The sequence below is a fragment of the Oratosquilla oratoria genome, chromosome 33 (genome assembly GCF_046742065.1).
Source record: "Oratosquilla oratoria isolate Oo_2021 chromosome 33, ASM4674206v1, whole genome shotgun sequence".
In the NCBI taxonomy this organism is placed as follows: domain Eukaryota; kingdom Metazoa; phylum Arthropoda; class Malacostraca; order Stomatopoda; family Squillidae; genus Oratosquilla; species Oratosquilla oratoria.
Window position 1 is genome coordinate 46,687,154 of NC_134809.1, and position 14,767 is coordinate 46,701,920.

At 41.7% G+C, this 14,767-nt stretch overlaps 1 protein-coding gene across 1 annotated transcript in view; it reads left to right on the plus strand.

Moving 5' to 3' along the window:
* Positions 1-6,250, plus strand: part of LOC143017894 (stomatin-like protein 2, mitochondrial) — a 52,961-nt gene extending 46,711 nt beyond the window's left edge. The window contains exons 7-8 of the mRNA XM_076172934.1: positions 1,921-2,053; positions 5,893-6,250. Coding sequence (XP_076029049.1) covers positions 1,921-2,053; positions 5,893-6,116 — 357 coding nt within the window. The 3' untranslated portion in view covers positions 6,117-6,250. The remainder of the gene's footprint in view (positions 1-1,920; positions 2,054-5,892) is intronic.
* The last annotated feature ends 8,517 nt before the right edge of the window (positions 6,251-14,767 follow it).

Sequence of the window (14,767 nt, forward strand, 5' to 3'; positions counted from 1 at the left end):
GGATGGAGGGGTGGGGTCGCCGAATTAATGAAGTGGCCTTGCTGTGGATGTGTTGTGTCTTGTGACACTACTTCTGACCCAGGGCAGTGGACAAAATGCAGGGATGACCCATCATCCAGGAGGTGGGAAGATAAGAGGGAGGGTAGAGGGGAGTGGAGTATGTTAGGGATGGAATGGGTGGGAGTGGTTTCTATGCCTTTTTCTTTTGGCTACCTCTCACATAAGGGGGAAAAGGCCTTTGGTATGTGTATGTAAGTTTTATGCAGTCAATATTTTAGATTTCAGTGGCACACCTGTGGATTAGAATCACACAATTTTCTTTTATGATTAGAGACTTATCCCCACTCAAATAAAAATACTCATCAGTTTAACTTGTACTCTTCCTCCTTGCTGCTACCCACCTTAAATCTACCCATTGTCACCTTGACTCGTGTGTTTAGCACAATGTTATCCCTAAGGGACAGGAGCATTGGTTATTGGTGATGAAATACACATTCATGGTCTCCTTTAGTTCCCATATATAATGTGAATTTTATGTAAAGTAGAATTTGGGAATGGATGCTTAGAGGAGATTGCATGAAGGGGTGATCATGGTAGCAGAACTGTATGAGGCAGAGACATGGAACCTAAGAGAGGAAGAGTTTAAATGTGTTTGAGACAAAATGTCTGAGAAGTATGGTAGGGGTTACAAGGTTGGATAGAGTGAGAAATAAAGAGGTGAGGAGAGCGGTGTGAAAAAAGAGATGGGAGATAGGGTTGATGAAAGAGTATTGGGATGGTTTGGACACATGGAAAGTGAATGAGAAAAGATTAATATAAGAAGTCTTGAAGGCAGAGGTGGAGAGAGTGAACATGAGGGAGGGTGACCGAGGATGAATTGATGGTGTAAAGGGGGCATTGAGTAAGAGGGATATGTCTGTTGAGGAAGGAAGGAAGAAGGCAGAAGATAGGGGTGAATGGAGAATGACTGTGAATGGATGATACTGTGATGAATGGAAGGGAGTGGGTGGGGAATTGGGGGGCGGGATTAGGGAGTGGTTATGTGTGAATGATATTTTGATGCAGCCCAAAGGGATTTCTCCCCATCTCCTTTTCTGCATGAAGAGACAGAAGGGGTTGCCAGTTAAATAAAGCAGCCTTTCTGTGGATGTGCTGTGTCTTGCATTGCTTCTGACCTAGGGCAATGTGCAAGATGCAGGGATAACCCGTCATCCATGAGGAACCAGTGTGATGGGATGAAATGGATGGGAGCGGAATTATGACTGGCTGCCTCTCTGATAAAGGGGAAAAAGCCCTTGGTATATGTGTATAATATGAATAAGAACATAGTGGTGGCATACTTATCCTCCTCGGGAACTGAAAAATGAAGAGGTGGAAACTGGAGTGGTATATGAGAGATTTAAAGGTGGCTGTAGAAAGTAGGGACAGAAAGAAAGGGGGAGGGTCAAAATTCCTCTGTGAGTGGAGACAAGGCTGACAAAATAATATTGTGTAGCTATTATCCATAGGATATGATATGATTTAGTTGTCATAGAACTCCCCCTTGCAGAGAGGGCTAGGACAGTGCCCCAAATGTAGTATGATACCCTTAGTATGAACTATCCTGCCACCGTGCAACCTTGAACCATCTTCGTTCCTTATCTCTTGCCCAAGTAGCATCACTAAACCACTCTACTGTAGGGGCTTCACATAAGTTCCTAAAGTACTGAGTCCATAGTTATAAACTTAGGTGTCCTGGGCCCAAATGTCCACACAAGTGGCGGTTGCCAAGTGTTAGATTAAGAGACCTAGGCATATGCAGTCAGTACCCCTGTACAGGGGTACACATTATGTGATAATTGTCATGCTTGGAGAGTAATAAGAACAAAATATGCAACTTGAAATACTCTTTTTTTTTTTTTTTTTTCTTGTGTCTGCCAGATTAATGTAGCAGAGGGTAAGAGACAGGCACGAATTTTAGCTTCTGAGGCAGACAAAATGGAGCAGATAAATGCAGCTCTTGGCAAAGCAGAAGGATTACGTATCTTATGTGAGGCTTTGCAACATGAACAGGGTAAGTTGGACATTTTCTTTCTTGTGTTTCAGGGCAAATAAAGCTCATGAGTACAAAGGAGCAATTATGGTGGAATGGCTGGTGAGATTGTTTAATATGGGTCTGAGAGAGGGTAGTGCACAGGTGGATCGGAAGAGTGCATGTATAGTTCCACTATACCAGGGGAAAGGAGACAAATATGTATGTAGTAGTTTCAGAGGGATTGGTATGTTCCAGAAATTGGTGCAGAAAAGAAGAGAGTGAAGAGGATATTTGTGAGAGCAGGCAGGGAACAACAGGGAAGGAGGGAAGAGAGAAGTACAGGCAGAGTTGCTGTCAGTCAACCAGTTGCCCCAGGTCTTTTTTGCAAGAGACCTGGGGCAACAAGAGTGGTGGATGAGAATGGAATGGGTGGGAGTGGGTGCATGCCTTGACTATGCTACCTTCCTTATCAGGGGGATGATGATATTGACATTCCCAAGATTGTCTGGCCAAGCAGTCTCGTTTCCCTGAGGAACACCATGGCTGGAACGGGGATTTCCCATAAAGCCCTTATAGAGTGTATGTTGTGTTACTGGCATGTGTAAATGTGTACATTGGCAATCTTCCATAATGTGTTGAATAGTATGGGGTGAAGTGTTACATCCTGGACATATATCCACAAAGCTTTCATCCATCTGCATCTGATGATTTAGAAGGGCTGGATGACGGCCACACCACAGCCTGGTTAGGTGGATTCTGCCTTGTTGGGGGAGAAAGGATTCAGAGGGATGGATGTCAGGGGGTGTGGCATGCAGAACTGTGTCATCTTTCAGTCTGTTGATGAAACAGTGAGCGATATGATTATAGATATGCTTCTGGAGGCCTGGGTATCTGGTTGTGGAGTGAGAGAATAGAATATTTGTGTGTGATATAAGTATTTGGATGTTGTGATGTTTCTTGGTATGTTTGAGTGCTCTGCAATGTGATGTAGTGAGTGGACTGTGTTTGTGGAGGCTGTGTCAAATGCTTGTGTCCGTCTCACCCCAAGGTGATGCTTGACTTCGAGGATTTTTATTTCATGGTATAGATGGTCTGTAGGTGTTGTATTTGTTTTTATAGCTTTGTTCTCTATAGTCTCCAGAGTGTTGTGATGTGTCTCAATGATGTTAGAGGCCCATTTGGGGCTTGCATAATTCAACACTGAGTGTATATATTGTTTGTACACTGTAATGTTAGTTTCTTCATTGTGTTTGAATGTTGTACCTGGAAGTGATTTCAGCAAGTTAAGTCTAGGGATGTCATGTTGCCATGGCTGTTCAATGTGTACATGCATGGATGCTGTAGGAGGTAAATGTGAGGGTAATGGGCAGGGGACTGGAGATGGTTAAAAAAAATTGGGAAAAATAGGAGGTGAGCCTTTTGTTGTTTGCCGACAACACTGTGCTTGTAGCAGGGGCAGAGGGGGGATTAAAACAGTTAGTGATGGAGTTTGGGGAGTTATACAATAGGAGAAAGTTGAAGGTGAATGTGGGTAAAAACAAGGTGAATGGGGGAGAATTGGAAGTAAATTTTAAAGGAGAGAAGCTGGAGGAAGTGGATAGTTTTAGGTATGGGTTGCATGTGGCAGGAAAGAGAAGAGTGGAGGTGGAGGTAAATTGTAGATTGAGAGAAGTAAATGCCTTTGGGGATTAGAAAGTGTCATGAGAAATAGACATCTGGGAATGGATGCAAAGAGGAGATTATATGAAGGGGTGATTGTAATTGGCACTCAATGGAGTGGAGACTTGGAATTTAAGAGAGGCAGAGAGGAAAAGTTTAAATGTGTTTGAGGTGAAATGTCCAAGAAGTATGGTAGGGGTTATAAGGTTGGATAGAGTGAGAAACAAGGTAGTGAGGAGGGCAGTGGTGGAAAATGAAATGGCAGATAGGAGATAGGGCTGATGAAAGAGTATTGGGGTGGTTTGGATGCATGGAAAGAATGAGTGAAGAAATATTAGTTAAGAGGTGTGAATGGAGTGAATTTGAAGGGGATGACTGAGGATTAGATGGATGGATAGGGTGAAAGGGGCTTTGAGCAAGATGAGAATGTCTGTTGAGCAAGGAAGGGAGAAGGCAGGAGATAGGGGGTGAGTGGAGAATGGCTGTTTATAGATGATACTATAAAGCAAAGATGGGGGATCAGGGGGAGTAGGAAATCGTTATGTGTAAATGATATTTGGATGCAACCTGAAGGGATTTCTCATCATTTTATCTTTTTCAGCATGAGGGGATAGAGGAGGGGGGGGGGGTCACTTATTAAGTGAAGCAGTCTTGCAGTGGATGTCTTGCTGCATTGCTTCAGACCCAGGGCAATGGGTGGTATACAAGGATGACCCATCATCTACAAGAAGAAAGATTAGAGGAAGGAAAATGTGATGGATGGGAGTGAAAAGGGTGGGAGTGGGTATGTGCCTTTTGATTTGGCTACATCCAATATAAAGAGGGAAAAGCCTTTGGTACCGTAAGTCCTTGTTATACGGTACATATGCGTTCCTGAAAACCTTACTGCAAATCGAAATTACCGTATACCGAACCCATTATAACATGTAATAATAGGATATGGCAGATGTAACTTCTCCCTGCTGTTTCCTCTTCAAAATATCTAGCAAATATCATATCTGTGAATTTTTCTTACTGTAAATAGAATCGAGGGTAGTAATTACCAAATGCCGTAACTGAATTTACTGGATAAAGAATTACCATATAAGGAGGACTCACTGTATATAGATAGAGTCTATGTTTGCATTTTGTCTTTGTGATGTGTTGTTTGAATGACCTGGATGTATCGTATGTTACACCAAGAATCTTGGGTGTGTGTGGTATGAAGGTATTGTCGAGAAAGACCAAGGAGTGGTATGTATTTGTGTTCTGATGTTCAGTTGGTGAGAATTGTGGCTGTCAATTTGGTTGGGGTTATTCTGAGTGTTGTGGCAAACCAGGTGCTGAGCATGTTGAGGTGTGGTTGTACTGTTTCTGTGGCTCTGTATGTATTATGTTGTGTGCATGTTATTATTATGTCATCTGCATAAAAAGATATTTGTATTTCTGGGGTGTGGGAATATTGTGCATATATAGATGGGGATAGAATGGAACCCTGAGGTACTCCATTCCTAAAGATTCTGGTATGCTACGATTGGACATTATATGACACATAAGCATTTGTACCTGCCAAATGATTGGCCAACCATCTTTAAGTATTATTGTACATGTCTGTGCCATATGATTATAAAGTACAGGTTATTTTACTGTTTTCATGGCATATGTGGCATAATGAGAGGGCGACCAAGGATGAGATAGGTGGGGTGAAAGGGGCATTGGGAAAGAGGGTGATGTCTGTTGAGGAAGGGAGAAGACAGAAGATAGGGGTGAGTGGAGAATGGCTGTGTATGGATGATGCTGTGATGCATGGTAGGGAGTCTGTGGGGGATGGGGGGTTAGGGAGTATGAGTGTATGATATTTTGACAGAGCCCAAAGGAATTTCTCCCTGTCTTCTCTTTTCCTACATGAGGTGATGAAGAGGAGGGTTGCCAATTAAATGAGGTGGCCTTGCTGTGGATGTGCTGTTTCTTGCTGCATTGCCCCTGACCCAGGGCAGTGGGCAAGATGCAGGAATGATCCATCATCCAGGAGCCAAGAAAAAAGGGAGGGAGGGGTGATGAATGGGAGTGGAGTATGTGGGGGATGAAATGGGTGGGAGCCTTTTGACTTTAGCTATCTCCCTTGTAAGGGGGAAAAAGCCCTTAGTATGTATGTATATGGCATAATCTCTGAAAATGATGTAGAACGATCTTAACTAACAAGTGTGTAATGTGCTTAATAATAATTTTTTATCTTGCAGGATTGAATGCTGCTTCCCTGTCAACTGCACAGAATTACATAGGTGCTTTTGAAAACCTTGCAAAGAAGAACAATACCCTCATTCTTCCATCAAATGTAAGTGACATTTCTGGTGTTGTAGGATCTGCAATTGGAATTTATCAAACACTGTCCAAATCAATGCTTGCCAATTCAGACTTGGGCAAAAGGGAGAGGAAGATTGAAGAGGAAAATAAAGAAACCTAATTATAGAAGAAGAAATAATCCTGAATGAGCTGTCTCCTTGGAAGAATCTGAGATTGATTATTGTGTAGTTTCTAAATTATGTGACCGGTTTATCATGTGATATGTACAAGATCTTAAATAAAGGAAAGGGAGCATTAAGTTGTTTTGCTTTTTAATCAGAAATAGCATCTAAAAGTGTATCTTCAGCATTTAGTAGCGAGCTTTTCAGATGAGGAGACATGAAAGGTAAAGGAGTTGGAAGCAAAATGCAAGGTTATGGAGGTCAAAAAGAGAGTGGATGTGAGATGGGATGGTATTTGACAGAATTTTGTACATATTGTACATTGAGTTGAAAGGGAGGGACGAGTTTGAGTTTGTGAGTGTAGTTGGGAGGGTGTCAGGAGTGAAGAGAGGACAATGAAGAGAAGGTGTGGCTATACTAGTAAGTGAAGAGATAGGTAAATGTGTGGTGGGATGAAAGGAGGTTTCTTCAAGGTTAATGTTGATGAAGTTAAACTGGGGAGTGAGATGTGGGGCTTTGTAAGTGCATATGGACCTGGTAGTGTAAAGAATGTAGAGGAAAGGGAGGCCTTTTAGTTATATTTAAAAGTGCATAGTGGATTTCAGGAGAATTGTCACTGTAGTGGTATTGGGAGATCTCAATGCTAGGGTAGAAGACGAACCAATAGAGGGAGTGGTTGGGAAGTGTAGAGTTCCAGGAAAAAATTGTAGTGGAAAGATGATGGTGATGTGTCTAGAGAGATGATGATAACAAACACAGTGTTTAGGAAGAAAGTCAAGCATAAGTACACGTGGGAGAGGGTGGTAGATGGGGCTTTAATGCCTATGTAGTGGTAACCAGGAAAATAGTAGGAAGAGTTTTGGATGTACATGTTCTAAGGGGATAGAAAAGGGGAACATCAGGTAATTTTTTGGTGGAAGGCAAGTTGAGAGTGAAGGATAGATGAAGAAAGGAAAAGGACAGAAGGTAGGGAGGTACTTAGAATAAACTGCTTAAAGGAGGAGGAGTACAAGAAAAAGCTGAGAGAATAGTGGAAGGATAGAGTAGTACAAGGAATGGGGATGTTTCAAGGAGGGAGACACAAGGTGTGCAAAGATGTGTGGGACAAGGAGGACCTGAGGAAATGGAAGGATAGTGGTGGGATGATGAAGCAAAGAAGTATGTAGAAGAGAAGAAATGAGCATTCACAGATTGGTTACAAAATAGGATAGAGGTACAAAGAAAAGGTCAATAAAGAGTATGACAAAATTTTGAAAGTAAAAAGATGTTTTGAAAGGAAATTAAGAGGAAGGGGATGGAAATCAAGTAGAGAAAGTAAAAGTTGGAGATATGATAATGGAAGAGCAAGAGGAAGATAGGCAAAATATTTTAGGGAAATGCTAAATGTGAAGGAGGATAGGGAAGGAAATGTAGTTGCAGTGGGAAGCACTAAGAAAATGACAAATGAATGAGGAGAAATAAGGAAAGATGAGGTGAAAGCAGTTAAGATAATGAGAGCAGGTAAGGCACTTGATTTAGGTGGGTGTCATGTGGAGTGTCTAAAGGAAGGTACAGTGATGGTGGACTGGCTGGTGAGGTTGTTTAATGTTTGTCTTAAAGATGGTAGAGTGCTGGAGGACTGGAAGAGTGCCTGTATAGTTCCACTGTACAAGGGAAAAGGGGACAAGTACGAGTGTAGTGGTTTCAGAGGGATCAATTTGTTGAGTGTAGTTGGGAGGGCTTATTCCTTTAGGAGGGTTTTGATTGAGAGGAACAGAGGGAGTAATTGGTGAAGAACAGTGTGGGTTTAGGACAGGTAAGGGTTGTGTGGATCAGAATTTTGTGGTAAGGCAGACACATGAGAAAGTTTTAAGATTTTTTTTTTTTTGGGGGGGGGGGCTTTTATAGATTTGGAAAAGGTGTATGACAGGAAGGCACTGTGGGTGTAAGAAGCTGGTAGAAGACTGGTTTTGCTTTTTATAGGTAGGTTTGTAAATAACAGCCCAAGTGAGCTGTCCGAGTCCACTTTTCCACTCTGTGTAGCTAATAAAACATTGTTTGTAAATAACAGCCCAGGACCTGAAGTGTATATTTGTATGTTGCTGAGGTGACATTCCTTTGTGTTTGGGGTTAATCAAACACCATAGATCTCCAGGCGTATACTGTCTTACATGCTTGCATACAGGTACATATGGGCAGCACTCGGCTGCCCTCCGAGATAAACCATGATAATTGTCATGGGTTAACTAATATTATAATACAGTATATATGGAAAAGTTATGTATCAATACAGAGAGATTTAAAAAAGACAATAAGAAAAAGAAAACGACAATACGAAATGAACATCGCTGAGAAATCCAAAGAGAATCCCAAAGAATTCTATAGTTACATTAGAGATAAAAAGGTTGTTAGGAATCACATTGGTCCACTATTATCTGCTGACGGTCAACTTGAATATTCAAATGAAGGAATGTGCAATATCTTAAACAATTATTTTAGCTCGGTATTCGTAAACGAAACACCTCAAAGTGAATTCCAAACTGAAACCTGTGAAAAGTCTGGGGTAAACTTACTCACTACGGTAAATATAACAAAAGAAAAAATTCAAAGGTGTATAGACAAACTCAAAGTTAACAAAACACCAGGGCCTGACGGTTGGCATCCAAGAATCTTAAAGGAAATGAAAAATGAGATTGTTGTTCCATTAGAAATTATTTTCAAGAAATCCATCATATCCGGAGATGTCCCAAGAGAATGGAAGCTAGCTAACGTTACTCCCATATTCAAAAAAGGTGACAAAAAGAAACCAAATAACTATAGGCCTATAAGTTTGACTTCGATCGTGGGAAAAATAATGGAAACTATCATCAGAGATGATATCGAATATCATTTAGAAAGTAACCGTTTGATAAATGATAGCCAGCATGGTTTCAGACGGAAACGTTCTTGCGTGACTAACTTACTCGAATTCTACAACACAGTTATCTCGAATTATGACAAAAGAAACAATATAGATTTAATATATCTAGACTTTGCAAAAGCTTTTGATACCGTCCCACACGAAAGGCTACTTACTAAATTAGCTTTGCATGGAATAAGTGGTAGCCTATTAGGTTGGACTAGTAATTGGTTGAAAGGTCGAAAACAGAGAGTTGTTTTAAATGGAAAAACTTCTGGATGGAAAAATGTTGCAAGTGGAGTTCCTCAGGGTTCCGTTCTTGGGCCACTTCTATTCATAGTATATATAAATGATATAGACAATGGACTAAAATCTACTGTTTCCAAATTTGCTGATGATACAAAACTGTGCGGAGTGGCAAATGATCACTCAAACCAATTAGATATTCAAGAAGATTTAGATAAATTACAGCAATGGTCTGAAAAGTGGCTAATGAAATTTAACACAAGTAAATGCAAGGTAATGCACATAGGTAAAAATAACAGTAAGTACGATTACAAGTTATTTGGAAATTCCTTAACAAAAGTGGATAGTGAAAAAGATCTCGGCGTAATTATCAGTAACGACCTCAAATCATCCAAGCAGTGTATTTCAGCCTCTGAGAAAGCAAATAAGATTCTGGGATTGATTGCGCGATCTTTTGATTTCAAAAGTCCATCACTCATTAACAAGCTATATAAATCGTTAGTTCGTCCACATTTGGAATATGCTGTTTCCGTATGGTCACCGAATCTCATTAAAGACATTGACAGACTGGAAAAGGTACAACGGCGAGCCACAAAACTGATTCCAAATATCAAAAATAAATCATACGAAAATCGAGTTAAGCACATGAATCTGTTTTCCCTAAAAAAGCGTAGACTCAGAGGTGACTTGATACAGGTCTTTAAAATTCTAAAGGGAATTGACAACATCAAAAGTGACAAAATTTTCACATTGAATGAGAATCAGACAAGAAACAATGGTCTCAAACTGTCCGGAAATAGATTCAATTTGGAAGTAGGTAGAAACAACTTTGCCAACCGTGTAGTTAATGAATGGAATAAACTTCCTGCACAGGTAGTGCAATGTAGTTCAGTTCGAAGCTTTAAGAATCATTTAGATAAATACCTAAGTAAGATGCTGTAATTATTATAATTTATGTTATATTATTTGTTTTTGTTTTGTTATAATTTGTCTGTCTGATTTTCATTTATTATTAGTTATATGTCAATTTATTATCATTTACTATTTACCTGTTTGTTTGTTATTCAACTATACCAATGCATTTATTTATGTATTTTAATTGTTATTTACATTGTTATAGTTTTAATTTATTATTAATATTTTTTTTTTTTTTTTTTTTTTTTTTTTTTTTTTTTTTTTTTTTTTTTTTTTTTTTTTTTTTTTTTTTTTTTTTTTTTTTTTTTTTGCATCCGACCTAGATATGGATCAAAAGGTCTCCTGTCGGCATGCTTTGCCTTTGTAATCCTTTGTAATAAACAAATTTTTGACAAAAGAGAAGAACAGAGGTATACAATGTGCCCGTGACATGGGTACACGACCCCTGTATAGTGAACTCTAGAGAGTAGTGGTCGCATCATTTCTGACTAAAGTCTTTTAACCATGCCGGTGACCGTGATTGCCTATGTGGTCGACTTGGGCGAGGGTGTGCTGTGTGATGTCGGCGGTGATGGAGATAGTCCCTTGGGTGTCGTGATCATGGCTTTCATGTGGCGACGATTCCTTCTGGATACTCGACCACTCCCGTCCAGCCTGACGGTTTACTGCCGATGTGGGAGTGCCCCGACAACAGTGCCGGTCCTGTCCCAGGCAGTTGAAGCCTGGTTCTGCACTTGCACGCGGGCACCGGGGAGGAGGGTTGGCAGGCTTCTTGCTGGGCCGTTGTTGACCAGAATTTCGCCGTTGTTGACCATCTGTTTCTCCCGCTGGCGAAGTGCCCTGCCCCAGTGTTGAGTGACTAGGAGGTGTCGGCCGGCGGTGGGCACCCTGTCCCGTAATTGTCTCCCCAAACCTAGCTGCGCGGGTGACTTGTTGATTCCCCAAAGTGGTGTGTTTAGATACTGGAGTAGTGCCAGTGAGGCTGTATCTGTGTCGAGGCTGCCTCCGCTGTCGCAGTTGGCCATGATGAGACGTTTCGCAACCTTGACCGCGGCCTCTGCCCTGCCATTGGATTGGGGATAATGGGCGGACGAAAGTTTTACCGAGACGCCCCATTTCATGAAGAACTCTGCCATTTCTTCACTGTGCAGATTCGTTCCACCGTCTGTCGATATTTGTTTTGGGGCTACCCAGTGGGTGAAGTACCTCCGCAGTTGCGTCTTGATTCGGTTGGATGAGGTGCCATTGGGAAAGTGGGCCAGTTCCAGCCAGCCTGTCAGCCTGTCCGCGTACGCCATGTACATGTTGCCCTGGTGCTGGAACATGTCTACCACTATGCATTGGAACTGGTATTCAGGGGGAGGGGTTACGATGAATGTTTCAGCCGGTAAGGACGGGGCGTGGGCCTCGCACTCCTCACAAGACCATCCCTTACACCTGTGATGCTGGAGGGCGCCCTCTATCCCTGGATAGTAGACCGCCTGCCTGGCCCTGCGGAGCATGGAGTCGACGCCCTGGTGACCCGCGTGCAGGTTAGCTGCTACTCGTTGGCGGAGAGCTTTGGGGATGACGAGGCGGATGCATCCTTGGTCGAACGTGTATGTCACGACATCTGTCGCGACGGCCAGCCTCTCCCTAACCCCATAGAAGGGGCAAAGGCAAGCCACTTCTTGTGATTTATTAGCGTGCCAGTTGCCAGCGGAGACCTTCGCTAGTAGCATCTGGTAGAATGGGTCTGCGGCAGCGGCCTCTCTGACGCAGTCTTCGTCCAGCACGAATCCTGCTTGCGTGATTGCAGCAGAGACTGCGGCAGCTACTGTTGCAGCCAGGTCCTCGTCGAGGTCGAGGTCGGTCCTGTTGGACTCAACCCTGAGGGCGGGGTAGCGTGATGAGCCGAGCCCTTACATGCCTAAGTACCGCCCCGGGGCAAAATGCCCCCCAGGGGCAAAGTGCCGCCCCGGGGCAAAGTTCTCAGTGATGCCCCCGCCCCTTCTCCATCTCCACCATCCCTTGCAGCTTGTTTTAGCCATTGGCTTGCGAAATAATCAAACGGATTTTAAAATTTGTATTTAATGTCCCTATTGCAGAAAGGATAAGGGGAAAATATTTCATATTCTAACGCAAAATTCGAATACTACGGTAAAATATTCAGGGCTTCTTTGACCTTTTTTTATATAATTATTTTGCCAGCTTTATGGGCGGCATGTCCAGACTAGAATTGCCGCCCCAGAGCAATATGCCCTGGGGCGGCATAAAGGGAGAGCGACTGGAGGAAATGGATAGTTTTAGATACTTGGGTGCAAATATGGCAGGAAAGGGTGGAGTGGAGGTAGAATGTAGATTGAGAGAAGCAAGTAAATGCCTTGGTGGATTAAAAAGTGTAATAAGAAATAGACATTTGGGAATGGATGCTAAGAGGAGACTGTATGAAGGAGTGATTGTGTATGGGGCAGAAACATGGGACATAAGTGAGGAAGAGAGGAGTTTGAATGTGTTTGAGATGAGGTGACTGAGAAGTATGATGGGGTTACTAGGTTGGATAGTGTGAGAAATGAGGAGGAGAACAGGGGTGGAAAGGGAGTTGGGAGATAGGGTTGATGAAAGAGTATTAGGATGGTTTGGACACATGGAAAGAATGGGTGAAGAAAGACTAGTAAAAGAGGTATGGAAGGCAGATGTGGAGGGAGTGAACATGAGGGGGCGTCCTAGGATGAGGTTGATGGATGGGGTGAAGGAGGCTTTGGTGAGGAGGGGAATGTCTGTTGAGGAAGGACGGGAGAGGACAGAAGACAGGGGTGAATGGAGAATGGTTGTATATGGATGATGTTGTGAAGCATGAGGTTGATTGGGTGGGGGGATGGGGGTGAGGTAGTGTGAGAAAAAATTGACGCAGCCCCGTTTCCTTTTCTGCATGGGGGGTCGCCGATTTAATGAAGGGGCCTTGCTGTGGATATGCTGTGTCTTGCCACACTGCCTCTGACCCAGGGCAGTGGACAAGGTGCAGGGATGACCCGTCATCCAGGAGGTGCTAAGATAAGAGGGAGGGTGAAGGGGAGTGGAGTGTATTTAGGGATGGAATGGGTGGGAATGGTTTTATGCCTTTTTTGGGGGCTACCTTTCTTGTAAGGGGGAAAAGGCCTTGGTATATGTATGTACTATTATTTTTTTTTTATTATTTTCATTAACATTTTAATTATAATTTTATTATTGTTTTATCAATATTTTTATTATTATTTTTAGTTATTTTTATTATCTTTATTATTACTCTATTATTATTTAATTATTTATAATCATCTTTATTGTTTTTATTATTTTATTTTATTACTATTATTATTATCATTATTATTATTATTATTATTATCATATATATTAATACGATAGCGTGTGTGTTATTTTGTGTGTCACGCTTCTCGAATGGTTGAAATAAGGCATGTTTGTTCCGTAGACTTTATTATTATTATTGTTATTATTATTACTGTTATTATTATTGTTGTTGTTGCTGTTGTTGTTATTATTATTATAATTATTATTATCATTATTATTATTATTATACGATAGCGTATGTGTTATATTGTGTCACGCTTACATCAAAAGCAACGACCTTCCATGGTGTCCAAGTTCTCGAAGCTGTCGAAGTTCTCGAAGGTGCCAAAGTTCTCGAAGGTGCCGAAGTTCTCGAACGTGCCGAAGTTCTCGAAGGTGTCGAGGTTCTCGAAAGTGCCGAAATTGTCGAAGGTGCCGAAGTTCTCGAAGGTGCCGAAATTCTCGAAGGGGCCAAAGTTCTCGAAGGGGCCGAAGTTCGCGAAGGCGCCGAAGTTCTCGAAGGCGCCGAAGTTCTCGAAGTCGCTGAAGTTGTCGAAGGTGCCGAAGTTCTCGAAGGTGCCGAAGTTCTCGAAGGTGCCGAAGTTCTCGAAGGTGCCGAAGTTCTCGAAGGTGCCGAAGCTCTCGAAGGTGCTGAAGTTCTCGAAAGTGCCGAAGTTCTTGAAGGTCTGGAAGGTCTCGAAGATCAAATGAAAATGAAGAAAGAAAATATGGACAGCTCTATATAATTGAAACAGATGAAGCATTAAATCTGAGGTCAAATGCTAATCAAAATTCTAATTGCTTATATTCAGTTTTCGAAAAAATATCTCGAGCAATGGTCGATTATCCTTATGTAGGGGCATATAAAAAAATGAGAACTGTCGAACTTGAAGAGCAACAGAGAGCTACATTACAAAATATCCCTCCCAGAAAAATAACCATGCAATTTATTGCCGGCCCTGATGCGAGGAGATATAATAATCCAACAAATGATGAAATTGCAGCAATATTTGTCGGTAATGATGGAGCACCTCCTGTCCAGCGTGACATTATAGTGTACCCTGAAGGACAACAGAGGGAGAGGATATCCTACCTCTCTTGCCATCTTGATGCAATGATTTACCCTCTTCTCTTTCGTGTAATTTACACGGGTTCCGCTAGTTATCATTATTATTATCATTATTATCATTACTATTATTATTATCATTACTATTATTATTATCATTACTATTATTATTATCATTACTTTTTTATTATTATTATTATTATCATAATTACTACAGTATCGAATTCTCATCTTGTCGACAT